At 47.7% G+C, this 26,718-nt stretch overlaps 2 protein-coding genes across 2 annotated transcripts in view; one reads left to right on the top strand and one right to left on the bottom strand.

Moving 5' to 3' along the window:
* Window positions 1-12,896, top strand: part of MRPS35 (mitochondrial ribosomal protein S35) — a 30,178-nt gene extending 17,282 nt beyond the window's left edge. Inside the window, exons 6-8 of the mRNA XM_080913866.1 lie at window positions 837-946; window positions 2,472-2,541; window positions 10,125-12,896. Coding sequence (XP_080769992.1) covers window positions 837-946; window positions 2,472-2,541; window positions 10,125-10,394 — 450 coding nt within the window. The 3' untranslated portion in view covers window positions 10,395-12,896. The remainder of the gene's footprint in view (window positions 1-836; window positions 947-2,471; window positions 2,542-10,124) is intronic.
* Window positions 12,897-14,144: 1,248 nt separating this feature from the next.
* Window positions 14,145-22,958, bottom strand: MANSC4 (MANSC domain containing 4; the record flags this gene model as incomplete). Its single annotated transcript, XM_080913710.1, has 3 exons — window positions 14,145-14,806; window positions 17,984-18,118; window positions 22,661-22,958. 3 exons carry the CDS (start codon window positions 22,956-22,958, stop codon window positions 14,145-14,147), a joined length of 1,095 nt encoding a protein of 364 aa, XP_080769836.1.
* Between the last annotated feature and the right edge of the window lie 3,760 nt (window positions 22,959-26,718).

The following is a 26,718-nucleotide window of genomic DNA, read 5'->3' as shown; positions in this document are numbered from 1 at the left end:
ACAAAAAGAAAGAACCTAACTGAACTGATATATCCTAAATATATCTAATAGGAATAAAAATAACCTTTACCTCTTTGCAGTGCTGGGGATTGTGCCCAAGGTCCTGTACCTGTGCTAGACAAACAGTACACCACTGAGCTACAGAGCCACCCTGTGGAGGAAGATGCTGAGGTTGAATGTAGCTAAGTGGCTAAGAGAACATAGCTCGTGTGTGCCAGACTGTAGTTTAATCCCCAGTGTGGGTGAAAGGGAGTAAGGGGAGAGGGGAGAATGATGACTGCATGCGTGTGTGTGTGTGTGTGTGTGTGTGTGTGTGTACATATATGCCTCGTGCCCTTGTGTCAGGGACAACTTGTGGGAGTCTGTTTTCTCTTTGAGTCACCGAAGCACTTTGCCAGCCTGTGGGGCTAGCGTTAGCGTCTGAGGATGCCGTGCTGCGTTACTGCACCTGTTCTGTGCTGTGATGTTCAGCCTCCTGGAGCTTTCACAGGTTAGGGCGCCTCTGAAGCCTGAACAGTTGAGTGGTGTGCTAGCCTGGCCTCGTGGAGGAGGTTGGGAGTGCTCGGTCTGTTACGCTGTTGCCCAGCTGTACTGACGGTGAGTGGGTCTGGGTGCTCGTCAGCAGCCGCTGAGGCTCTGCAGGGACGGTGCTGCACTAGGTGACACTTTGAAAGAGTCCCAAGAGTGAGACTGGGCTTGTGCTCTTCTGACTGCTGACTCTATGTAGAGACGTTTGGGAAGCTTTGTCTTTGTGCTTCAACGTGGATTTAAATGACAGCCATACTTTTCTTCATGGAGAAATTATATGTTTTTTTACATATTTTTCTCATGTTAAGGTTAAACTTTCCAGTTTGAATTTAGACAATCATGCAAAGAAGAAACTCATTAAACTTGTAGGAGAGCGGTACTGCAAGACCACGGATGTGCTCACTATCACAACAGACCGGTAGGTGCAGCCATGTAGGCTACTCTTCCTCATTGTGTGTGTGCCTGCACGTGTGCGCTCTGTGTGTTCTGTGTGTGTGTGTGTATTCTGTGTGTGTGCTCTGTGTGTGTGTGCTCTGTGTGTGTGTGTTCTGTGTGTGTTCTCTGTGTGTGTGTTCTGTGTGTGTGTGTTCTGTGTGTGTGTGTTCTGTGTCTGCTTCTGTGTGTGTGTTCTGTGTGTGTGTGTTCTGTGTGTGTGTGTTCTGTGTCTGCTTCTGTGAGTGTTCTGTGTGTGTGTGTTCTGTGTGTGTGTTCTGTGTCTGCTTCTGTGAGTGTTCTGTGTGTGTGTGTTCTGTGTGTGTGTGTTCTGTGTGTGTGTGTTCTGTGTGTGTGTGTGTTCTGTGTGTGTGTGTTCTGTGTCTGCTTCTGTGTGTATGTTCTGTGTGTGTGTGTTCTGTGTGTGTGTGTTCTGTTGGTGCTTCTCTGTGTGTGTTCTATGTGTGCTTCTATGCTTTTGTGAGTGTGTATGTATGTGTATGTGTGCATGCCTCTCTGTGTGTGCCTCTGTGTAAGCTTCTATGCTTTCGTGTGTATGCTTGTGTGTGTGCGTGTGTGTGTGTGCACATCACCTGATAATGCTGCTTTTTCTATAGGTGATAGTACCTGTCACTTACCCAGTTAAATGGTTTATGCTAGGAACTATTTAATAAGCCATATGGTGCTCTTATTTTATATTTAAAGAGATTTGAGGCAGCTGTTACTTTTTTCTATGTTATTTATTACCCTATAAAGTGTCACGTGTCATTCTCATGAAGTTTTACTTAATATTGGGACATTACTATGATTTTAAAATAGCCACAGTAGACATTCAGAGCAGCTCATTTTTAGAAGAATCAACACCTGCTTTTTAGGAAAAAATACTTATTTCTATTTTCTGTGTATGAATGTTTTGCCTGCATGTATGCATGTGTATCATGCACTTGCAGTGTCCTTGGAGGTCAGAACATCAGGTCCCCTGGAACTAAAGTGGCTTTGTGGACTGCCACGTGGGTGCTGGGACCCGAGCCCAGGTCCTCCGCATGAGCCACCAGCTCCTAACCTGCGGAGCTTCCCTCCAGCCTCACTTGTCCTGTTTTTAAATTGACTCATTAGATACGTTTGTGCTGTTCACTTGATTCTAAGCAACTTTAAAGTAGCGTAAAGGTTAGTACACAAATGACCTCATAAATTACTAGAGGAAAGATAGAAATAATAGCAGTATTTAGTATTCTGAATATTCTCACTTTCTGTCTGTCTCTCTGCCCCTCTCTCTTTCTTTCTCTTTAAGACAGGGTCATATTATGTTGTCCTGACTAGCCTGGAACTCACTATGTAGACCAGGATGGCCTCAGACTCACAGAGATCAAGCTACCTCTGCCTCCCAGGTACCACCAAGCCTGGAATATCCTGTGTTTCATAGACCAGAGAGTGCTACCTGCTGTCTTTAGAATGTCTCTGAACTGTCTCTGTGCTGAGAATTATCTCTCTGCCCTCTTCTCTCCTCACAGATGCCCTCTGAAGCGGCAGAACTGTGACTATGCAATGTATCTTCTCACGGTCCTGTACCACGAGTCGTGGGTAAGTGTGGGTGTGGACAAGGATAAGCTTTCAAAGTGCTTATGTGACAAGGACATGTGTGACGTTCTCCAAGTGTGTATGGAATGTGTGTGAAGATGGTGAAGTAGTTCATTTGGCCTATCTCAGGGCAGTGTTCCTGCCTCAGGCTCTGGAGTGCTGGCATTAGAGGCCCATGCAGTGTGTTCCACTCTCAGATACAGCAGTGGAAGCAATGGTGAAAAGCCGTCATGAGTGCTTTCTAATGGAATCATGCAGAGAGAAGCTAGCTTCTCAGTAGGTGTGTTCTGTGTTGGATCCTTTGTGTGGCCCAGGAGAAAAGCATCTCCCTGTGTATTGTGACAGCCCCCAGGGACTGATTAGTGAACACAAGCAGATGTCTTCAGACTGTGGTGTTTCACTTTTACTAACGGTAATCAGGTTTAATACAGGAGTGAGAAGTGAAGGGTAAATAAAGCTTTATTTCAAGGCTAGTAAATAACAAAACACAGTCTCCGGTCCTCTTCTTTTGCAAGATTCTTATTGCCACGATTCATCTGTGTTTGTTTGTGTCCTGGCTTTGGAAATGGTATCATGGCAGCGGTGAATCTCTTTCCTGTCAGTTGACTGAGAACTGTCATTGGCTTGAGACAATTAAGTTCACTTTGAACCAAGAGCACGGTGGAGTTAGCTACAGGTCCATAGCTACTGTTAGAGAGTAACGAGTAGTGAAAACCAGCCAGATCACACTCTTTCATTTGCCTGCTGCCTGGAAAGTGAAAACCCACACAGGAAGTGACCGGCACACATGTGCTCAGTGAGAGCTGGCTCTCCAGAGCCTTTCTCTGGTTCTGTGACAGAATCCTGGATTCATGGAAAAAGTCTTCCGTCTTTCATACTAACTACCATGATACCAGAGTAAGTAGCCACATGTAACTGCCTCAGAAAGCTGTAATTAAAGAGTTCCTTATTGAAATCAGCTCCTGGTCTTCCTGAACAGGCCCCTCAGTGAAGACACTGGAGGTGCAGATGAGCGTGGAACTCTGCAGGAGCTAGAGCAGTACCACGTTTTATTGAGCAGAGCTCTTTTCCCTCACCAGCTTGGAATTTAAACTTGAAACTGGCGTTAGTTACCACCTGGTGTTTGACCCAGCGTTTCGAGCCCTGCCCCATCCACTGTATTCTGATTCACTTTAGTGCTCAGACATCAATGATCTACCCTTGTGTAAGGATGTGAGTGCAGCCATGTCGGTCATCCCCCAGAGCGTGGCCGGACGGGAGGGCAGCGCTTCCGAGAGCATTGAGTGCTGATAGGAATGAGGCAGACGGTGCTGCGTCCTCAGACAAGCTACACTCTGGGTTAGTGTTTCAGCCTGTGCAGCCACGAACACCTGCTGTCTGACTGCTGTGAGACACCATGGCCAAGGATGACACTTAACTGGGGCTGCCTTATAGGTTCAAAGGTTCAGTCCATTATCATCCAGGCCGACGTGGGGCTGGAGGAGCCAAGAGTTCCACCTCTTGTTCTGAAGGCTGCCAGAAAATACTGCTTCCTGGCAGCTACCGTGAGAGTCTTAAAGCCCACATCCATGGTGACACGCTTCCGACAACAAGGCCACACCTCCTAATAGTGCCACTCCCTAGGCCAAGAACATACAAACCATCACACCTGGGTTCTGTGACTTTCTACATGCGTCACTGTTTTAAGCATCGAAGGCCATATGTAATCCATCTGGGCTGAGACTAGGTTTCTAAGATTTTGGGTGGAACAGAGAATTTTTTTGTAATATCTACCAAATAATGAGTGTTTAATAATTGTTCATCATTTTGTTAAAAATACTAAAGTGAGATTCTTTTTTCTTAGAATTTCAAGTACTTACATTGCAAATCCCTGCATACAGCCTACACAATGTAACTTGACAAAGTTCTGTGCCTGAAGCATGTGACCTGACTTCCAAAAAACACTGCCTGGCTTTGAACATGATGTTGTCTCTAAGTTGGTGTTTGTGTGAAGTGCTGGGAGCCAGCCCAGACCCTTCTGCCTGCCGAACTACAGCCCCAGCTCTGTATTAGGCTAGAATTCATTTTAAAGGAGATCCTACTGTACATACTTGTGGTGAAAGTGAAGAGCCGTGTTGAGCTAGAGGTGTGCAAGCCTGCTGAGTGTGCAGTCACTGCCACATACTCCGTAATCAGAGCTGCAGCCCACTTGTGCTGCTGCCTGTCTCCTAGCGTTAGAAACGGAGTAATGGCGTCAGATGGCGTCAGCCGCACTGGGGGTCCTATGGCTTCCAAGTCTGGAGGGTAATTTAGAGGCTCTGTTGCACTTCTGATTATTGATCATCTTATAATTAATTAGAAGCCTTTCTAAAGACAGTTTTTATACCTGACTAGTGTGGGCGGGAGGATGGCGGTGTTTGTTGGGTGAGCGGGAGGAGCAGTGGTGTCGCCACAGGAAGACCTTCCCTCCACGGCTGAAATAAAACAGCCAAGCGTTAATCCATTCTCTGCTCCCTGAGTCTAGTATTCACCAAATCTTCCCTGTTTGACTGAGTCTGTGGAGCCGTTTCCCTCTTTATTTCATGTAGATCTTCCTTCATCCTTCCCCTGAATCGCTGTGGCAGCCTCCTGATTGGTCTCATCATTGGGTTTCCCATGGCTTTCCCGAGTCTGGCTCTGTAGTGTGACCGTTATGGCAGTGTCCTCATTAGCCAGCTTGTGAAGCCACTGCACCCCTTGTGCCTCATGGCTTTGCACACATCCTTCCCTGCTGGCCAGCCTTCCAGATGTGTGAGTGGCACCACTCCTGGATGCTTCCTGCCATCCTTCCTCCCTGGGGGACATTGTACAGTCATAAGTGCCTGTGCACACCTGCCTCGCTGAGCACAGGGACAGTGCCTCACTTCTGTTACCCCAAGTCTGCACAGTATCTGTCACACAACACTCAGTGAGTTGCTTTTAAACCTGGTCCTGGACATATGCAGTTAAAATTTAGCCTTGGCAGATACAATTATTGGCCAGGTTTGTTTTTATTTTTTTTTTAATTAAGACATTTTTTAAAAAAATAAACTGTTTTATATCTATATGAATTACATGTTTGTTTTGTGTGTGTTTGGGAGAAGAGACACACATGTCACAGTGCCCTGTGGGGATTAAAGGGCAACTGTGGGAGTCGGGTTTTCCTTCTAAATGGGTCTCAGGGATCAAACTCGGGCGTCAGGCTCGACTGGCAGCAAATGTTTTCTCCCACTGAGCTGTCTTGCTAGCTTTTTTTTTTTTTTAAATGTTTAAACTGTTTTCCCCCGTGTAGGACAACAGTGTCTTTGTCATCATAAATAGTGGAATATTACTATGACTCATGCCTAGTCTCAGAGAGTTGTCAATACTGTGAGTTGTAGGAGGTGGCCCTCTGTGTGCAGGACACACTTCTGGTCCTGCAGTGTGCTGGCTGCATTAACTAGATCCATGTTCTGTGTCAAGTCTGTGCTTACAAGGAGAAGGATCTCACCAGGTCTCCGTGCTCCTTAGAACACGTTGTTCCACCATCAAAGCCCATTGTGGTCTGGGGCAAATTATTTAATTGCTCTGGGCTTGAGTTTCCGGGTCTGTAAAACAGATAACAGCTGTAACTCACAAGGCTGTGTGCGGGTCCCTGAGTGAATAGTATGGGAGCTTAGAGCAGTGCTGCTTTGGAGAGCTCTTGGTTGTCCTCCCCACCCTCTCTCCACTGCCATCCTAGACTTTGGAGTCAGGCCTCCTGCTGGGCTGAGGAGAGCCTGGCAGAGGATTGTGGAGCCAACTGGGAAGGACAGGATCACACGGACTGGGAGGCAAGGGGAAGGAGGTGTGTGTGTACATGTGTGTGTGTGTGTGTGTGTGTGTCTGTCTGTCTGTCTGTCTCTATATATGTATGCATGTATGTATGTGAGTGCAGGTGCCCATAGAAACCACGAGAAAGGAATTGGTTCCCCTGGAGTGATTTAAGCGGGTGGCTGTAGGTTGGGAATTGAACTCTGGTCCTCTGAAGCAGCAGCTTTCTTAACCCTGTGCCGTCCCCCCAGGGCTGGTAGAATTCCAGCTGATTCTCTTCTCTCTGGAAACTCTTTCCTGTGAGAATGTGTCTGTAGTATCAGCTGCCGGTGCCGTGTCAGGTCACCTCTGGATTACTACCCTTTATTCTCATGTGCACCTGTGTGTGCACACAGGCATGTACAACCGTGAATACACAGAGGACATTGTCTGGTGTCCTGGTCTCTCTGCTGCTTCCTTGAAACATGGTTTCTCACTGAACAGGAAGTCTGGACAGGCTGACTGGCCGAGGTGAGTTCTTGGATCCACCGCTGTCCATCACTCAACACTGGGTTAAGGCTTGAGTCTCCCTGCCCCTGGGCCGCACAGACACATCCCCCGCTGTGAACCAGGACCTGCACACAACACGCCGTTTGATGGTGGACTAAGAAAAACTGACCTAGGTCAGGCTGCTGTGAACTTAGATGTGACCAAAGTAATAATGGTATTGACCTTAGAACTTTAAAAATAGCCCTAGTTTTGTTTAGGAATGTCCCAGCCGAGTCTGTAACCCAGCACTTAGGAGACTGGGGCAGGTGGATTGTCATGAGTTTAAGACCATCCTGTGCTTATTCTACGGTTATTAATTACATTTTCTTCTGTTTTTATCTTTGTTTATTACAAGCGAACTATTGTCTTTTCTTTCATTCTTAAAAAGATTTATTCTTTTTTAACTGTGTGTATGGGTGTGGATGTGTCTGGGTGTGTGCATTAGTGGTGTATGTGTCTGGGTGTGTGCATTAGTGGTGTATTCCCTGGAGCTCCTTGGTGTGGTTGCTGAGACCCGAACTCAGGTGGTCCAGAAGAGCTGTATCTGCTCGTGATCACTGAGCCATCCAGCACTCATCCTGTGAGACCAGAACTGTCTGTGAGACCAGGTTGCCTTTGTCTTGGCCCTCCACTCACAACCCATATATTCGGAGGGGTGAGCTTACAGGCGTGTTCTACTATGTCTCTCAGCTTGGGTTTCCCGTAGCTCATAGCAACTCCAATTGATGGTGTCCGTCAGAAGGGGTTTCCTTCCTCCTCTTGTCACATCAATCATGATGGAGTCTTCTCTGCTGGGCTGCAGTTTTCACAATTTAGCTTACCTCTGTCTGTCTCTGCCTCATCATAGCATCTCAGGTTTGGGTAACTTGCCAAGGACCAGCCTCAGCTTGGAGAGGAGTTCTGAGAGAAGGGTGTCTGGGAGCAGCAAAAACAAACAACTCAGAGTTAAGTTATGGGTCCAAGCTGGCAGCCCAGGTCCGCCCTAGACAGCTTTCCAGCCTGCTTTCTCTGGAGACCTCAGGCAGCTCGCCCTCTAGTGGCAGTTCTCCAAGCAGTTCTTTCTTGCTGTCTAAAGCATTCTCAGACAGCTCATCTGCAGACCGTCGGTCCAGCCATTCACTCCAGGCCCTTTGGTCGTCCCATGAATCCTTGTCCCATGACCCCAGCACGACCCCAGTCCTTTGATTCTTAGGAGACAGCAAGCACATTTTTTTAAAAACATTGCAGAAGAATTCAGAGATCGCCTGCCTCTGTTAAGCACAGACTTATCATAAGCTAGCTGGGTGGGACCTGAAATTACCATTTCTACCATTCTTGGGCCTAAACTTGCTGTGTCCCAGGCCGACCCTGAACTCAGGAGTCTACCTGCATTTGTATCTGACAGGCTGCTCTTGGTGCAGCTGCATCTGTCCCTTTAGATCTGTGCAGTTCCTTACACAATTCATATTGAATCCTTATATTTTTGCATAGTTGAGACATTATACATTTTTGAAATCATGTTTTTTAGAGTTCCTTTCCATAGCCTTAGGGCTGTGCTGAGGTCTCATTGTTTCTCAGTTTGCTGAGACATTGGCCATGCCTTTGCTTCCCAGCCCCATGTTGTCTCTGATTATCATGGAGTCATTAATGTTAAAAGGGGGGACATTTCTCAAAATAGGAGCATAAAAATTTGTACAACATTATAAAAACAAACTTTCCCTCACAGCAGCCATTGATACTCGTGAAGGCCCGTGCCCCTTTAACCCTGTCCGGGGGTGGGAGTCATGTCATTCCGCCCCCACCAGGGCCGTGCTGGACTCAGCAACTTCTCATGTGGGGAGGGTGGCTGCTTGCTCCTTCAGAATTTTGGGTTTACTTGATAGTGTGGAGCCCCTTAGAGCTTCACAGTCCAGCAGGCCTGGGGAGGGTGCTTTTGTCTCCTCAGCTCTGAGATTGTAGGAGCTTTCACTGAACTTGCTAGAAGCCTGGTCCCTTTAGTAGCCCAGAACTAAAGGCAGCTCTCCATATAGCTTTCCACATTCTGGTCTAGCTTACAAGTCCTGGCTCATAGCTCAACCAGGGTCCCTTTGAATAAAGCAGATTCCACTCTCGATAATGTACGGAATCAAAAATGCTCTAAGGAAGTAGGTGGTGAGCAATATTTAGGACCCTTTCCATGTTCTTGCAGCCAGGAGCTCATATTCATGTCCTCATGGATTCTGTAACCTGCATCATAGCTACTGGGGTGGGGCTGTGTACTTCTGTTGCACTTGCTGGGACCCTGCTACTTCCTGTTTCAGCAGCTGTAGCTAGGTGGGACAGCATATTCATTTCCCAGCATTTGGGCACCAGAGACGGTTTGCAAGTTAAAGACCAGAGAGAAAGAGTAAGGAAGAGTCGATGAAGTAGCACTGCCTTTGTGTCCTTTGTATCTGGAGTCTGGAGGGAGGGGCTTCTCACTGTGTAGCCTTGGCTGGCCTGTGTCACCTCGAGTGTGGGGATTCAAGCTGTGCTTGGAGCACACCTGAACCACAGTGGCTTCGATGCCATTTATGAACAGCCTTCCAGGTCTGCATTGCAGTGAGCATTAGGTAACAAAACACCAGCACTAATAAAAACTCATTTCTGTACAAGAGCAGAAGGTAAGAATAATGATAAACGGGCCATGACAAACAGCAACTGCGTACGTGTCGTGGTTTCTGGTCACAGACAACTTTGTGTGCACCCAGGTTGTCTCTCAGTGTGTGTATGTCCAGATGCACCCCCGCTTCCTGGCTTACTTGTCACATTATCGTTCCTGTCGTTCCACAAGCATGTTAGACAATACTTTATTGATTCATTATTTTTAATATTAAAACTGAGATAACAGCGGCATCTAACACCTGTAACCCCAGCCCCTGGGAGGGAAGCAGGATGGTGAGAAGTTCAAGGCCATCCGCAGCTATGTAGGGACTTGGAGACCAGATGGCAGCATAGCCCTTTCCTAGTGTTAAGATATCGCTGTGTTATGGCTTGGGTCCTGCAGGCCTGTCTCTGGGCTCCAGCACAAAAGCCGGCAGAGGCTTACCCTAACCCTAACCTGTGAGAGCGTTTCTGTTCTGTCTGCTCAGTGAGGTTTGTGAGGCAGAGCAACCCTGCGTGAAGCTTGGGTGCCAAGCAAGTTTTCAGTGTTCAGTGTAGACCAGAACCTTGAACATACTGTAACCTTTTCTTCCCCACAATCAACAAGCAAAGGAACTTTGTCTTTTGATAACATTTCCCAGAGTTCTGAACTTTTTTTTTTCTTTCAGAAAACTGAAGAATGGGAAACAAACCAGACTGAGGAAGACATGGACGAGTATGTGTGGGCAGAGAGCCCCTCAGAGAGCAGCGTCCTCCAGACCCTGCTGCGGATGAGGGCTGCTGAGAGCACTGAGGTGCCGAGCAGAGAGGAGCTGCTGGGGAGGAAAGAGGTTGAAGATTATCAGAAGTGTGTTGTTCGTCTCAAGAACGAGGGCGAGAACGAGGCAAGCCTCGCTCAGTACAAAGAGTCTGTGAAGAAACTGTTAAACTTGGCATGAAGTCCAAACTAGAAGTCAGCTGTGTTAATTTTATGATGTATTCAGCCACTGCTTTGATATAAATGGGAGAATACTTAAGAGTATTGTCTTATGTCAGGTAACATTGCGCCTTTCAGACCCCAGTGCCCTGTGGTGGGGGGAGGGGGTTAGGGATTGTGGTTTCTCTGGTTCTGGCATGTTTTGGCTTTATTTCCACATATCACCTTAATCCTCTCCCAGTCTTGGAGTGTAATTGATTTGTTAGCTGACGTGTCTCCACTGTTCAGGTTTAGTGATCCATTACTTAGGTTACTAAGGATACCTAGCCCAGTGCCTGACCAAGCCCTCAGCCCCTCAAGGAGGCTGCACTCTCCCGTGGGCAGCAGCCAGACTCTTGCTCCTCACCCACCCGACCCCAGCATCAGACATCCAGTGGTGCTCTGTCTCACTGACCACTTAGCAGCAGACAGGAAGCTCTTCTGGTAGCTGTCCCTTGACAGCGGGCTCTGCAGTGGCTTAGTTTCATGACAGCACCTTAGGTGTTGGCACAGCTCAGCAGCAGTGTTAATAGAATGTGGTTTCTCAAGTTCTCTGCCTTCCTGTGGCCATTCCATGTCGCTTCAGCTCCGATCTCAAGCTCTGCCTCTGAGCTCACTGTCTGGAGGAAGGACAAGTGGAGACCCGCCCACAGCCTCGCTGCCCTCCTGCCCCTGCAGTCTGAAGCTGCTCTGTAGTGGTGGGCGTGGGCCCAGGGCCTGAGGCATGCTCAGCACACATGGCCACCGAGCACGTCCTCCAGCCCCACTCCAGTATTTGTAAGTGTATCTGGAAGTCACTGAACGTTTGTAGAAAATAAAACTAAGCTTTCAATTAGTAATGTACAAGGCAGATGGATTTTAAAGAACAAAAATAGAGCCTTGAGCCTTATAGGTAGGTGTGTGTGTGTGTGTGTGTGTGTGTGTGTGTGTGTGTGTGTATGTGTGTGTGTGCCCGGGGGCACGCGCACATTCAAACAAGTGTGGCACTGGGTAGGGTTATTTCATAGAGGTGAATGAAAAGCCAGACATATAAATGACCTTTTTTGTTATATAAAAAGCATATGTTTAAAGAAATCTTTGGGGCTGACTGGCACATCAGATACGTGTTTCTAGTACACGGAAGCTGAAGGGAGGGGGCTGAGTTTTATTTTTAATTACATCTCTCTATATTTGGCTGTGGGGTGTGTGTGTGTGTGTGTGTGTGTGTGCACACATGTGCGCACACACGGGCAGGTACCCAGAGAGGAGAGAGACATCAGATCCCTGGCACATGGGTTCTGGCACTGACCTCAAGCTCTGCAACGTCCATTGTGTTTGTCATTACTCTCCCTCTCTTCAGCCCCTGGTTTTTATTCACATGTCACCACGTTAAAGACTCCTATGGGCTGGCAGAAAGGCACAGAGCAGGGCTAAAGAGATATGGGCTTGGATGGACACGAGGGACCCGTGAGGCATAGCTCCATGGGGCTGTAGTACTGGTGACAGTAGGGCTATCCTGGCCATGCTTTTAGAAAGCTGGACTGTGAGCCAGGGTGGGGCTTGGGTCATACAGCTGATGGCTGCAATTAAGTAACCGACAGCCACACTTTCAGTGGATACTTCTGATAGCCTAGTGTGGTAGCTGGCACCTAAAATGCTGCCGTGTACTAAGTCAAGGCCAGCATGGGCTGCAGGAGATCCTGTCTCTACCAAAAAATAAAACAACAGAAAGACGTCTTGGGTGTTGATGGTGCTTTTTACGCAGCTGTTACACAGTGGCCTGAGAGAGAGGACTGTTGAGCTCAGCACTCAGAACTGTCCTGGATCAAACTTCCATCTCTCCTGGGCCATGTTAACCAGCATCCTTTCCCTGAAGGATAACTGAGCCCTGAGTTCTGATGAGTTTGCCAACCTGGGGGTGGTTTTGCAAACACCAAAACCTACATTTGGTGGGAGGTTGATCAGAGGACTCAGACTTCTGTCACTGGTGGGGAATAGCAAGAGCTCATTGTGTGTCTAGCCTGCTGTACCTGACCATGCGGTCGTCGTTGCTTCTCAGGTTATCTGAAGGACAGTGGGTGCCTTTGTTCCCTTATAAAGGTAAACAGGGTTTTCTCAAATTATAGTCATTTCTGTGAGATTTTTTTTTTTTCAAGGAATGAGTCAGTTTCCCAGAAGGAACATCTCTTTGAACCTCTACTATGCTGGAAAATCCCTAAGCAGTTCATACAAATTAAAACGACGTCTGGAGCTGGGTATGCTCACACATGCCTGAGGCTCAACACTTGGTAGATCAGGAGCCCAGGTCATCCTCTGCTGCATGGCTAGACCCTCCCCAAACAGCAAAGAACATAAATAACTTTTGAAAGGCTGTTCTATTTGAATACAGATTATTTGAAGATACGATTTCATGAACTACTTGTTTAGATACAATTTTAGGGGGCAAGAATCAAAGCAGTGCTATTATGTAAACTAAATACATGAATAAAGTTTATGATCATTTAAAGCTGGATTTTCTCCCTACAATTTTTACTGTATTAGGAAAGAAACTGATAAAGCTTATGAAGCCTAACATCTTGAATCATGAGCAAGTCAAGGTACGTTTTTAATCTGAGTTTTATTTTGTTTGATACTACACTGATAGAATGTTTTCTTCCTCTGTGTGTGCATAAACATGCCTGCATATGTGTATGTGTGTGCTTACATGTATGCATGTGTGTGTTTGGGAGAATAGGTGGGTGAGTGTATGAACATTGTGTGTGTGTGAGTGTAGGAGCATAGGAGAGTGAGTGCATGTGTATGTGTGTACATGTGTGCATGCTCTCACACGTGTTTGTATGTGGGAGCTTATTGGTATCTGGGTGGAGGTCAGGCAACAGCTTGACAGCTGGGAGTTTGTTCTTGTGCTGTGAGTCTCAGCAGTTGAAAGCCTGTGGTCCAGAGAGCACTTTATACACTGGTCATCCTCTGGCCCTACCTTTTTATATTAAAAGAAATTGCTGCTTTTCACCCAGTGTCAACACTGGGGAATGAGAAACATCTTTTAGGCCACTGACAGCGTCTTTACCATCCCAGGAAGCTGTTCTAGTCATTTTTATTTTATTTTTTAAGAAGTTTATATTTTAGTTGTGTGGTAGGTATTCTATTATATGTATTATTGTGTGTGTGAGAGTGTATGTGTGCTCTTGCACACACATGCATACACCACAGTACTCGTCTGGCGGTCAGAGGACAGCTCAGAAGTCTGTCCTTCACCCTGTGGGTTGCAGGGATCGAAGCAATCAGGCAAACATGAAAACAGGAAGTGTTTGCAGCTAAGTCTCTGCTCTTGCTCCTTGACCTCTAACCTGTTATCCCCAGAGAGCAGTTACCGAGCCAGGCCCCCCTGTAAGTACTTTCTCTTCCCTTTCTACTCCTCCATCCCCTTTCTTTTGGACAGGATCCCATGTAGCCCCAGCTGGCCTTGGTCTCACTTTGAGACTGACCTGGGTAGGCCTTGGCCTCACTCTAACTGAGGCTGGCCTTGAACTTCTGACCCTCCCGCCTCCTTCAGAGTTCTGGGATCAAAGATGCTATCACTTCTAGCTTAGGATCCCTCTCCCTCTCAATCCAGGGAATGGAAATCATCAGGAAAGTAGACAGTTTTACCAAGCCTTTGCCTTTGGGTAGGAATTTGTATCCTAGAATATCTTTATTTTTTTTATTTCTTTTATAAAATGCTCTTTCTCACAGAAAGCCTTAGGATCTCCAGCCATCAGGAGCCTTCCTTCAGTGTATTACTCTTGGATCCAGATCCTGACCCTTGTTCCACATGAGACCAGCCCCGCTTTTTCCCACAGCATCTGGATGCCCCAAGGACCACACGGCAGCAGAGGCTGAGGATGGCAGCACCCAGGGTCACACAAGCCAGCCAGGCCCCTGCAGATGCCGGTGCTCCATCCCGAGGCTCTTCCTTCTCAGACGTGTGGGTTCCACCGAGGGACCCCTTTGTTTTGTTCACTGATGGTTTGCTAATGTTGAGTCGGGATTGGCTGGGCACCTGGGAAACTTTTATGTCTGTGGGTTGAAAGAAAGGAGAAATAGTCTTGTTGTCTGGACTGCGGGTGAAGTGTGTGCTTGGTGACACTGTGTTGTCTGGGGTAGCAGTGGTCACATTCGCAGACGTGAATCTTATCCCCACATCCGTGGTTGCCTTCCTGGAATAGCCGATACCTGTGTTTGCACCTAAATCCTGATGTGTAGCTGATGCTGCCTCTGTAGATGGCACCATGTGGTTTGCCACATCTGGGTAGACTCCGTCATTACCTACATTCATAGCTTTTAGAATGCGCAGTCTATCCCACCACTTGGACGAGGAACGGGTGTTCGGGTAGGTGGGAGATGAATGCTCAAAAACCAGCAGGTCTGGGTCTATGCCTGGAAGATAAATGAGATCTTTTAATGTTTAAAAGTAATCGTTTGTTTGAGAATTTCACAAATGTATATAATGCATTACTCTTAATCTCTGTGAGTGACGGCCTCAGGCACAGCCTGGAAGCCGTGGGGTTTGTCTCTGAGTCTCATCTGAGCCAGATCTGCACAGACTCCTGAGGCTCAGAGCAGACTGAGTGTGTGTTTATCCCAGCATACCAGCGGCACTCTTCTGTGGACAAATATGGTTGTACAGAGAAGAAGCCTTTGTGTATAAAGAGAGCTTTGTGCCAGAGTTCCTGCGCGGCCAGCACCACGGGGAATACCACATGCCACTTAACAAGTTGGTGACGCTGCCAGGGAAAGGGACCCTTTGAAATTGGGAGCAAAGCCAGCAGCCACACCCTCCCTGTTTCTGCTTTGTTGTCTCTCCTTGTACACTCAAAGGCTGCATAGCTTCCCAGTGCTCCTCACCAGGAGTGCTGTCTGCCTGTGTCCTCAGTGCTCCTCACCAGGAGTGCTGTACACCTGTGTCCTCAGTACTCCTCATCAGGAGTGCTGTCTGCCTGTGTCCTCAGTACTCCTCACCAGGAGTGCTGTCTTCCTGTGTCCTCAGTACTCCTCACCAGGAGTGCTGTCTTCCTGTGTCCTCAGTACTCCTCACCAGGAGTGCTGTCTTCCTGTGTCCTCAGTACTCCTCATCAGGAGTGCTGTCTGCCTGTGTCCTCAGTACTTCTCACCAGGAGTGCTGTACACCTGTGTCCTCAGTACTCCTCACCAGGAGTGCTGTCTTCCTGTGTCCCCAGTGCTCCCTGTCAGGAGTACTGTCTGCCCGTGCCCCTCCCTTTCCCCACTTTGGCTCTGACAGTGCTTCATCCCTAATCATTTTGCAAAGCTTAAGCTTCTGGGTCAGTGACTTCTGACTTCCTGGTCATGTGTGCCGCATCCTCAGTACTGTGGGACCTTCTTTCTCCTTGGCAGTCCACTGAGACTGCCTGCCTCTTCTTTAGTCTTGACTTTTTGCCCTGGCTATCTGTCCATCGGTCCTAGTTTCTGTTGTCAATTTGACATAAACCAGAGACACCTGAGAAGAGGGAACCTCCACTGAGGAATCCCCTTCATCAAGTTAGCGTGTGGGCATGTCTGTGGTACACTGGTTGATTGATGGCTGATGTAGGCAGGATTAGCACACATGGATTCAAATTGTGTAAAGTTAGCTGAGCTCAAGCTGGGAACAAGCCAAGTGTTCCTGCCCCGATTTCCCTCCATGATGGGTTGTGAGCTGGGAGTCGTAACCATGTAAGATGAAATAGCCCCACACAAGTGCACACCTGTTAGTTACCTTCCTATTACTGTGATGAATAGGACATACAGGGGTTTATTTTGGCTTATGGTTCCAGAAGTAAGAGTATGTATGTATGTTGAGGCTAGCCCCGTGGGAAACAGGCGTGGGTCAAGGCAAGCCCCGGGAGGCAGGCATGGTGGTCAGAGCAGGAACCTGAGAGCTCACAGATGCAAGCAGGAAACTGGCAGTAAGTCTAGGCTACATGACCTCAACGCCTGCTCCCAGTGATCGCTATCTTGTAAGCCTCCCCCAAAAGCACCACCAACTGGGATTACGCCATCAAGTATGTCTGTGGGGGACATTTATCACTCAAGTACTGCGCTCACTCCGAAAGCTGCTTTTGGTGTGTTAATCGCTGCGACAGAAAGCAAACTAGAAGACCACCCTTGGTCTTCAGTTACGTTCTCACCTCACCTCCCTCCCCAAATTCCACGGCACTGATGGCTGGCATTGAAGTGCGTGTGGTCTGTGCCTTCCTCTTTCAGGGCAGGGAACTTTTCCATCTCAGGCATCATCTCTGAGGGTGCCCAAAGCTGACCTTGACTCTTGACTCCTCCCACACCCACCACCTATTCTGGGCTACAGGCAGCAGGGGTTGGCTCTTCCCTTATTTCCTTCCTTTAAAAGGTTGCAAAGGGATGGAGGTGTGTCTCAGTGCTGACCCCTGGGACTGATCCCCAGAACCAGAGACTCCTAACGAATCTTTCCAAAGTTCGGCAAATTCCTTTATGATGACCACCATTTCCTTGTCTGAACCACTGCTTCTGACTAGATGTCTCCCCTGTATCCTGAACATTAACCCACCTAGACTGATATAATCATGCACACCCCTCCAATCGCAGTGTTTTCTCATCCTATGCTTTCACCCATACCTTGTTTCTTTTTGTTGTTGAGCAGGGCCCCACAGTGTAGCTCACAGGCTGGCCTTGACTTAGAGCTGCTCCTGTCTTGGTCTGTAGCCAGGGTGCTAGGCCACAGGTGTGCCACCATGCCCTGCCATGCCCTGCCATGCCCTGCCATGCCCTGCCATGCCCTCCTCCCTCTGTTTCTGAAAATGTCAATCTGAAGATGTCAATCTTCCCTCTCAGAGCCGTATTTCCCCTGTGGCTCCTAATGTCCCCATTCATGTGGTCAGGTCAGTTTCCTGCTGTCTGGATGGTGGTTCAGGGCTCTCTGCCTGTTCCGCCCGGTCTCTTGCTTTCTGCAGTGTCCTCCTCTTATGGGCTTTGTGCTGAGGCAGTATCACGTGATCAAGTGTATGCGTTCATGCATGTAACTACCTGTGTGTGTTTCTCTGAGTGCGTACATGTGTGTGAACACACTGATGTGTACAGAAGCACGTGTGGAGATGAGATGACAATGGTGGGTGTTGTCCCTCAGAGCCATCCACCTCTCTTGAGAAAGGGTCTTTCTCAGTGCATAGACCATGTAGAGACCTGTAAGGTGCTGATGTCTATCTGGGGAGCTTCCTGATCCTCACTTCTAACACTGTAGGGCCTACGGCAGCATCCATAGACCTCAGTGGCCCAAGAGCACTCTTGGCGTCTGACTGACACTCCTAGCCACTGTAGTAAAAACGCCTACTTTAGCTTTTGCTGAGTTCTCAGTGTGGTCCAACCACAGAGCTTACTCTCTTGTTCAGTTGAGCATGGTCTGCCGTCTGGAATGGATGCTGCCGAATGTGCCAAGCAAAGTCTTGATGGCCAAACCATCTCCAGACAGAGGTTTTTGGAAAACAGTCTCGGGGCTTTAAGCCTGGGTGTTCCACCCGGTTTGTGAAGCTTCAAGCCCTTCTAGAGAAGCAGCATTTGCTCCCCAAGCCTTGTTAGGGTCTTTACCTGCTGTTACGTTGTACAGTATGGTGCTGGTCCCGGGCTCCAGGATGCAGCTCTCCAGGGTCGGGCAGTGCACGTGGAGGCAGTTAACGTTGTCGTGGATGGGATCGTGGAAGAAGACAGCCACATTACAGGAAACTAAAAAGGCCAAAGGAGTCTGCTTAGGGTCCTGGCTTCTGTCAGGTGTGTGTGTGTGTGTGTGTGTGTGAGAGAGAGAGAGAGAGAGAGAGAGAGAGACACACACACACACATACAGAGAGAGGGGAGGGAGAGTGTGTGTGTGTCCGGGTCTCACTACACAGCCCAGGTGGGTCTCACACTTGTAATAGTCCAGCCCATCCTCCTAGTGCTGGGATCACAGGGACATAACCACCAAGCCTGGCTACCAGTGAGCTCTGAGTAACTTGTTTCTTTCTGGAACATTGAATTAATCTTGTGCCACGGTCAGATGCTTTTTCAGAACATTATAAACGATTAAAACTATATAATACAGCTATTTGAAAGCAAATATTACTCCACATACCTTAATATATTTCTTTTCACAGAGGACACCTGGAAAATTTTTTGTTTTTAGTTCTTTTGAGACAGTGGTTTCCCTAAGTAGCTCTAGCTGGCCTGGAGCTTGCTATATAGACCAGTCTGGGCTTGGGCCTTGTAGCAATCCTCCTGCCTGAGTGCTGGGACTGTAAATGTGAGCCACCATAACCAGCCTTAGATCGATGGACTGATCTTATATTTAGAGACAGGATCTTGCTCTGTAGCCTGGCTGGCCTAAAATTCACTGTGTAGACCAGGCTGGCTTTGAACTCAGAGATCTGCTTGCCTCTGCCTGCTACAATTAAAGACACACACCTTCATATCCCACAGAATTATATTTTAGTCTCAGTAATTTTTGTGCATAAAAAGGTTTCTAGTTACAGCATGATCTCCACTAGAGGAAGAAGGAGGAACATAGATGCTCTAACCCAGACAAGGGAAGGACAGAGTGGGGACAGAAGATCACATGACACCTGAGGGTGTGGATCTGGGTGCAAATGTATTCCTAGGAGAAGCCTAATCTGTGTCTCTTAAATACACAAGGATGCTAGCTTCAGTGGGCAAGGCAGATCTGCACGTCACATGTTCACACTGGCTCTTTCTTCAGATCTGCTGCTTAAAATGTACTGTTGTTTCTGGAAGCTCAGAGTCAGAGTTACTTTGTGCATCCACCCTAATGTGCACACACATCGAGAGATCATTCCTACCACAGAGCAGACAGGACCATGTGATGTGTGTCCACTGGTTCAGAGGTTTCACACTCTAACAGTGATACAGTGTCATCACACTCTTAACAGTGATATACACACTCTAACAGTGGTACAGTGTCACCACACTCTAACAGTGATACACACTCTAACGGTACAGTGTCACCATACTCTAACAGTGATACAGTGTTGTCACACTCTAACAGTGGTACAGTGTCACCACACTCTAACAGTGATACACACTCTAACGGTACAGTGTCACCATACTCTAACAGTGATACAGTGTTGTCACACTCTAACAGTGGTACAGTGTCACCACACTCTAACAGTGATACACACTCTAACAGTGGTACAGTGTCACATCTGAAGCTGGGGGGGGGTAAGGGAGGGTGCTGTGCTGGGGGTGGGGAGGTCAGAGAAGGCACTGTGCTGTGCATCTCTGCTCTGCCCTTCTGGAGGGTTAGCCATGGAGGGCCGCAGCTCCAATCTTACTTCTGGGGCACCCTTGGGTTTCTGCAGCATTCCTTATTTTTTTTTTCCAGAAGAGAAATAATAAAACAAAATTAATTACTAATATACTGGGTTACAAAACCCCTGAGGATGGTTCCAGGAAGTTGTAAGAAAAAAGTTATTTAATATTTAGATTTGTGACAAGAAAGCCATTGGTGTGAAAGAGAACAATATTGGATCTTACTGTATAGCCTAATCTGGCCTTGAATTCAGACTTATTATGTATCCCAGAATGACCACAGATTCATGGCAATCACCCTGCCTCAGCCTCCCAAGTTCTGGGGTTACAGGCATCAGCCACCACATCTTGTGTATAGAGACTGATTTTTATTGGGATTCCTTTTATGTAAGATTTCTTTTTGTTATTTTTAATTATGTGTACTTGTGACATCAGTGCATCCCGTGGATCCCTGGAGCCACTCAGTGTGGTAGCTGGGCCCAGATCTGCAAAAGTAATAGGAGCACTTAACCACTGAGCAATCTCTCTAGCCCAGCCAAAATCACAGCTTTCCAGAGGCTGAAGGGTGGATCAGGATTCTTTGAGAAGGGGGGGGGGGAAGGAAGGAAGAAAGGAAGGGAGGGAGAGAGGGAGGGAGGGAGGAAGGAAGGGAGGAAGGAAACCGACCTTATAGTTCACGTGTATGCTGCAATGTTTCAGCTCGGTGCGTTAGTGTGACTAGCCTGGGCTCTGCTCTCCTGACCTAATGCCCAGGCTACAGAGGCTCTGGGCTGGCGGAGTGTCCTGGGACTGCCCTGGACTGTTTTTCCATTTAGTGTTGCATGTGTGATGTGTATGTGAGTGTGACATGCGTGTGTGGCAGCCTTGGGGTCAGTCCTCTTCTGCCTTGCTTTTTGGCTGTGGCATACCTTAGGCTGGCCTGTAAGGACTCCCTCGTCTCTGCCTTCTATCCCCCTTTAGGGCGCTGGGGATTGATTGTAAATGTTCATATTCCTGTTCCCAGCTTTAAGTGGGCTTGGGAATTCAAACTTGGGACCTCACGCTTGTCTGGCAAGCACTTTAGCCACTAAGCCATGTTCCTGGCCCTGCTTTGCTTTTACTTCAGCAAGAGCTCATGTATCCCAAGCTGACCTCATTACATCCCAAACTCATTACACAGCTGGGGACAACCTTGAACTTCTGGTCCCCATTTGTGGGCCACCACTCTGGGCTTATGTGCCTCCAGCATGCTAGGCAAACGTAACTGAAACCCCAGTCTATGACCGCGCTCTTGAAAGATTCTTTGTCAAATCGATTGTCCTTTGTGTCTCATTAGCTTTGAAGGTTGTGGCTTGTGACGAGTCTCTCAGATCCTGAAAATCTGGCCACTCTCCTATAAGCTCTAAATTTTATTTGGAAATTTGCACATGTGATTGGGTTAGCAATGTTTGTAATGAATAATCAGTATCAAATTATGGGTAAAAGATGGCGAGGCCCTTGCTTTAACAATACACCGTGTTGCTCTTGTGTCTTTCTAGGTAGCTTTAAAAGGATTGAAAAAGTCTTCAAACAGTTTTGAAGGTGTTCACACCCAAATCCCACTTATAGGGAAACTTGAAGATAGCACATCCACACTCTAACTTCCTGTCCAGTGTGCCCCATGCTTTATAACCCATGAGACACATCTTATAAAATAGGCAGGGCACTGAAACCACCAAAAGTTATTTTAAGAAGAAACTATTAATCTTGGTGGTGCCTGCCTATAATCCCGGCACTAAGGATTCTGAGATGGGGGACCAGGAAGGGCCAAGAGCTCAAGGCCAGCCTCCACTGAAAAGTGAGTTCAAACTGGGCCACATGAGTAAGCACATCTCAAACAGAGAGGCGCCACATGGCCTGAACTCACAGCTGTACAAGATCGGTGTAGAACCAAGTCAGCTTTCCTGCAGGAGCGGAAAGGGGGTCTGAGCCCTTACTCCTAAGGTGGAGCTGTTGACCATTGATGGCTTCATGGGAGGGGAAGCCAGGGTTTGTTTTTCTTTCTTTTCTTCTTATTTTTCCCCTTTTCTTAGGGGAACAGTCCTTGGTCATACCCCAGAGAATCTGGGCAAGACAAACTGGACTCTGTGAATTATTTCTTAAAAAGGAGAATATAGAAGTGAGTGGTGATAAGAGATCTGGAGAGGTCGGAGGTCAGAGTGGAGGTGAATGTGGTCAAAACACTGAGATTCTCAGACTTAATAGAGAACATCTTTTAAAAAAGTAAATAATGACAGTTTAAAATTAATTATTATAAATTCTGGTTGTTTTGTTTTTGAGGCACAGTCTCAGCCCAGGCTGGTCTCAGCTCACTGTGCAGTTGAGACTTGCCTTGAACTCTTGATTTCCCACCCCGCCCCCTTTTTAATTCCTAAATATAGGGATTACACTTGTGGGTCACAGCACCTTGTTTATTGGAAACATTTGGATTATAAAAAATCAAGTTAGTTTACCCTTAAAGGGGCATCAATGGGAAGAGAAGCCCTTGGTCCTGTCAAGGCTCCATGCCCCAGTGTAGGGGAATGTCAGGGCAGGGAGGTGGGGGGGGGGTGGGGGGTTGGGGGAGCACCCTCATAGAAGTAGGGGGAGGGAGGATGGGATGGGAGGTTTATGGAAGGGAAACCGAGAGAGGGTATAACATTTGAAATGTAAATAAAATATATCCAAAAACAAAACAGTTAACTCTGAAAGAAATATGCCCATTTAGTACTTTGTCAAAGCAGGACACCACAGGTTCTACAGTGTCATGAAGATCTGGTTCAAAACCACCTGCTCTGAAGCTACCCACCCTGGATCCTCCTGCTCCTCCCCCTCTACCTGGCCTCGTGCTCTGTTCCTGTAGGACTCCCTGACCCTCCCCTCTGGGCCTCGCGCTCTGGTTTTGGGGTCCTCCCTCTTTCCCCAGCCTTGTGACACTACCCAAGCGGGCTCTGCCAGCCCCGGGCTCACCATCCTTCCTGAGGCAGCAGCTCCGGCTGCACTTCTGCCCGGTGTTCTCCGAGTAGTACTTGAGGAACTGGGCCCCCAGCCTCTGAGACTCCTCCAGGTCCAAGAGCAGCCCCGGGAAGCGGCGGATCCAGCAATCTCTGTAGAACACAGTGGGTGAGCAGAGCCCGTGCACCGTGCCCCCTAACCTTAGCAGCAGGAGCAGCAGCCCTGCCGCCCGCATCTCTCCGTGTTGGAGGGAGGGAGCTGGAGCTGACCCTGGGCTGCTAGGATTGCTAGGGGCGTCCTTCTGCACTGGCATCTGGGCGCCTCTTTTGTTCCTTCTCAGTTGGGCCCCGGAAGAGCGCTGGCCCTGTTGCCTTGTCTCTGAACCCTGACCAGCAAGTTTTGGTGTTCTGACCCTTTTGTCTCTCTGAAGACAGGGATGCTCCCCTCGGCTTTTCTTCTTTCTCTAGGAGTGAAGAGTCACCGACACCTTTTCCTTGGCAGGTATTAAGGCCCGGGAGAAACCCTAGCCCCGAGTTCTGCTGAGAAAAACAATTACCTAGTCTCTTGACATCAGATTAAGGGAGGCTCTGTTTTCAGAAACAACATTGTTTTGTGAGGTGTTCACTATAGGCTTAAAAAGCTGGTGACGACTGCACCCCCCCCCCCCAGTTTTGTTCAGGTTCCAGAGAAAACTAGTTTGTGTACTTGTTTAACTTAAAAAAAAAAAAAAAAAAAAAAAAAAAAAAAAAAAAAAAACTTGAAAGGAAAAGCAGAAAAAGGAATGTATTTAAAATGTTTAATTTTGTGGTAACTGGAAACCGATTGTATACTTACTCTGGTTGTTTCTTATGGCCAGTAGTTTTCTTATAAGCCTGAAAGAAACTAAGGATTCAACCCTGCTGACCCCAATCCAGCGTGCTCACAACGAAGGAGAAATAGGACAGTCTCAAAGGGCATTTGGCTCCATCCCCAGTAACGCCATGTATAAAGTAAGAGTATAGCCAACTCCACGGACCTGCCTCCCTGATGAACATCATGCGCATGCGCACATCTCATACTGTGGTGCCCATGTGGTGGCCAGTGATAACTTGACAGAGTTGGGTTCTCCTGCTACCACATGGTCCTGGGGTTCAAACTCAGAACATCAGGAGTCCTCAACAAGCACTTTTACTCCTCCCACCATCTCACCAGCTGGACCTTATCTCTCTCTCCCTCTCCTCTCTTCCCTCTCCCCTTTCTCCTCTCCCTTTCTTTCTTCCTCTTTGTCCCCATCCCTCTTTTCTCCAGACAGGGTTTCCCTGGCTGGCCTAGAACTCAGATCAGCCTGCCACTGCCTCTTGGATGCTATGACTAAAGGTGTGGGCCACCACCACCCATTTGGTAGCTATTTCTAATAGGATCCTTTCTGGTTTTGGTGCTGTCATGAAGACCCAGGACCTTGTGTGTGCTGGCTAAATGTTCTACCACTGAAGTGGGAACTCTGATTTTGAGAGACACAAGGTAAACTTTCCTCTCTTTCAACCCCCACACTTTTGAGACATTGTCTTACAGTGCAGATGTAGCTAGCCTGGGACTTGTTATATAGACCAGGCTGATCTTAAACTCAGATCTGCTGCCTCTGCCTCCTAAATTCTGGACTCACAGGTGTGTGCCACATGGCTCATCTTGCCAGAGAAGTGTTTTCTTGACCCCATGTATATGGTAGATGCACAAATCAAACATCCACTGATCGTAAACCGTAAAGAATTTTACTTTAAACAATTCTTTCATATGCAGAGAAAGTTACCATTCATTAAAACAAAAATTAGAATGCTAATGATATGAATGCACTTGTTAATTTGCATAATGATTTTTAGAATGGATTTACTCTTTGACAGTTTCACACATGTATATAAAATATCTTGGAGCATACTCTCCCTCAATTAATTCCTCCTCCAAACACTTCTAGTGAACATCCCTCTCCTACTTCAGGCCCTCTGTTGGTGGTTTTTGTTGTTGTTGTTGTTTTTGTTTGTTTTTTGTAACCCTGCTGAAATGTTGACCGTTCTTGTTGGTTATCTAGTGCAGACCCTGAGTGAGCTCTTGAGTGTGACCGTTGATTCTTGCAGAGACACATTTCACAGCATTCCTCCCCACCCTCCTAACCTTATGTGCTTTTAGCCCCCCTTTTTCATGTTTTCTGAGCTTGTGGGTAGGGGTTGCTGCAGAAGTTTGATTAGGGTTGAACACCCAGTTATTCCTTCTCAGCACTTTAACAAGATGTCTGCTCACTGCAGACAGAGACGTCCTGGGCCAAGGCCACACAGATCTGTGGATATGAACACAATTATTCAGAAGGTAACTCAACAACATATTCATTTAGCAAAGCAACAGTGGTGAGCTCCCCCTAGTGCTGTGACCTCCCAGGCTGTAGGCCTCTGAGTACAAATTGTCAGTGTTTAATGATCAGTGACCGCTCCATCCACTCAGTATGATGACATTAAGCACCTCATTCATGAAGCCTTGAAACTATAGTTTAACTACTTTGTAACAAAGGAGTTTATGTGTATTTGTCTTTATGCTCAGCTTTCTAGAACACTATGTGGTTTACTACAATTATTGGATCTTTTAAGATGCCCCACTATATTGTCAGGGGTCAAAACCTTGCAGGACAAGTGCCCAGTATTGTCAAGTAACATTTTGGATTCCAGTCCAGCTGACCTCACTGTGGTAATATGACCGTGGTTGAATTGCCTTCTAATGAGAATCATTCTCAAAGGTTGGCATTTTGGTTTGTTTTAAAAGGCAAGAGAATACCAGTTGAAGGCGTCTCTATGGTCTGCAAACAAAAGCTTCCATTGGTAAAGATTCTAAAGAGCCAGAGACTGAGAGTCTGTTCTTCTGGTGACTCACTGAATCCTGCCTTGTTGCTGATGGAGGCACGGACAGATCCAGGTCCAGCCTCTTTGAAGTCAGCCCTCCCAGAAGCCCCCAGCCTAGTGTCTAATGGTAGCTGTGGCACTCTGCCTTGCTGCAGAGTCCACTAAATCCTTGGCCCCTCATCTGAAACCCTCCTCATACCCCAAACGCTGAGAGTGACAGATGGGGAACAGAAGTCTACTAGGAATCATTCCAGGCCTGTCAATCACAGGGAAGTGTCCCAAGATTCTCAGAGTATCCAAGAAAGTAACATAGTATAGCAAGCCCCAGGTCTATGTGCAGTGTCTCTTTCCCACAGGAAGGCCAGATCTCGCTAGAATGTTTTCTATACTTTGTAGCTCCTTACCCTGGCATGTACTCTGCCGAATACAACGGCCGACAGCCCCTCTCTTATGTACACATGCTGGGAATTCAAACCAGGACATCATGCCGGCAGACACCATCGCTTCACAACAGCCTTTGGGATCCAGCTTTTCCAACCAAGTGTCCTGCCAGGGAACATGGGAAAAACGTCCTTTCCTAACAGCTATGATGGGCAGTGTGTGTGTGAGTTGCAGGGGTGAAAGCGGGCAAGTGCTACCCAGAGGGGACAGCCATCTAGGTGTCCTCTCCATCCATCTGCCCCTTTTGCTGCTCAGAGTCTTTGCTGAATCTGGTGCTGGGGTCTGAATTCTCCTCAGAGCCCGCTCCATGCCACTGCCTGCCTTCCTATTTGTCCATGGAGTTAATAACTCTTCTAATAAATTCCTTAGCTCTAGGAATCTGTCAATGTACTCTTGACTCACCCTGCGGGTCCAAAACCTCTCAGTACTAACCGGCCCAGGAAGACACGGTGCTGCGGGAAACACTAGAAATCAAGTGCAGTGACTTGCGCGCAGGGGGACAGCACCGCGAACCCACGCGTTTGTTTGTTTCCTAACAACACCGTGCTGGAGAAATGCTCAGTGGCTAAGAGTGCACACTGATGCTTCGGAGGACGGGAGAGCTCGGTTTCCGCATAGGGCAGCTCACAACCGCCCTTACCTCGGGCTGCAGGGTGATCTGCCGCCCTTGGCTTCCTGGCACCCGTATTCACACGTACGAACCCACACAGACACATGGATGAGAGACTCGGAGAGGCCGTTTACTCCGAGGGCTAGTGACGCACCGGCGGG

The sequence above is a fragment of the Micromys minutus genome (genome assembly GCF_963924665.1).
Source record: "Micromys minutus genome assembly, chromosome: 3".
NCBI lineage: Eukaryota > Metazoa > Chordata > Mammalia > Rodentia > Muridae > Micromys > Micromys minutus.
Note: the sequence above shows the minus strand (reverse complement) of the source record. Positions and strands in the feature narration are given on the sequence as shown.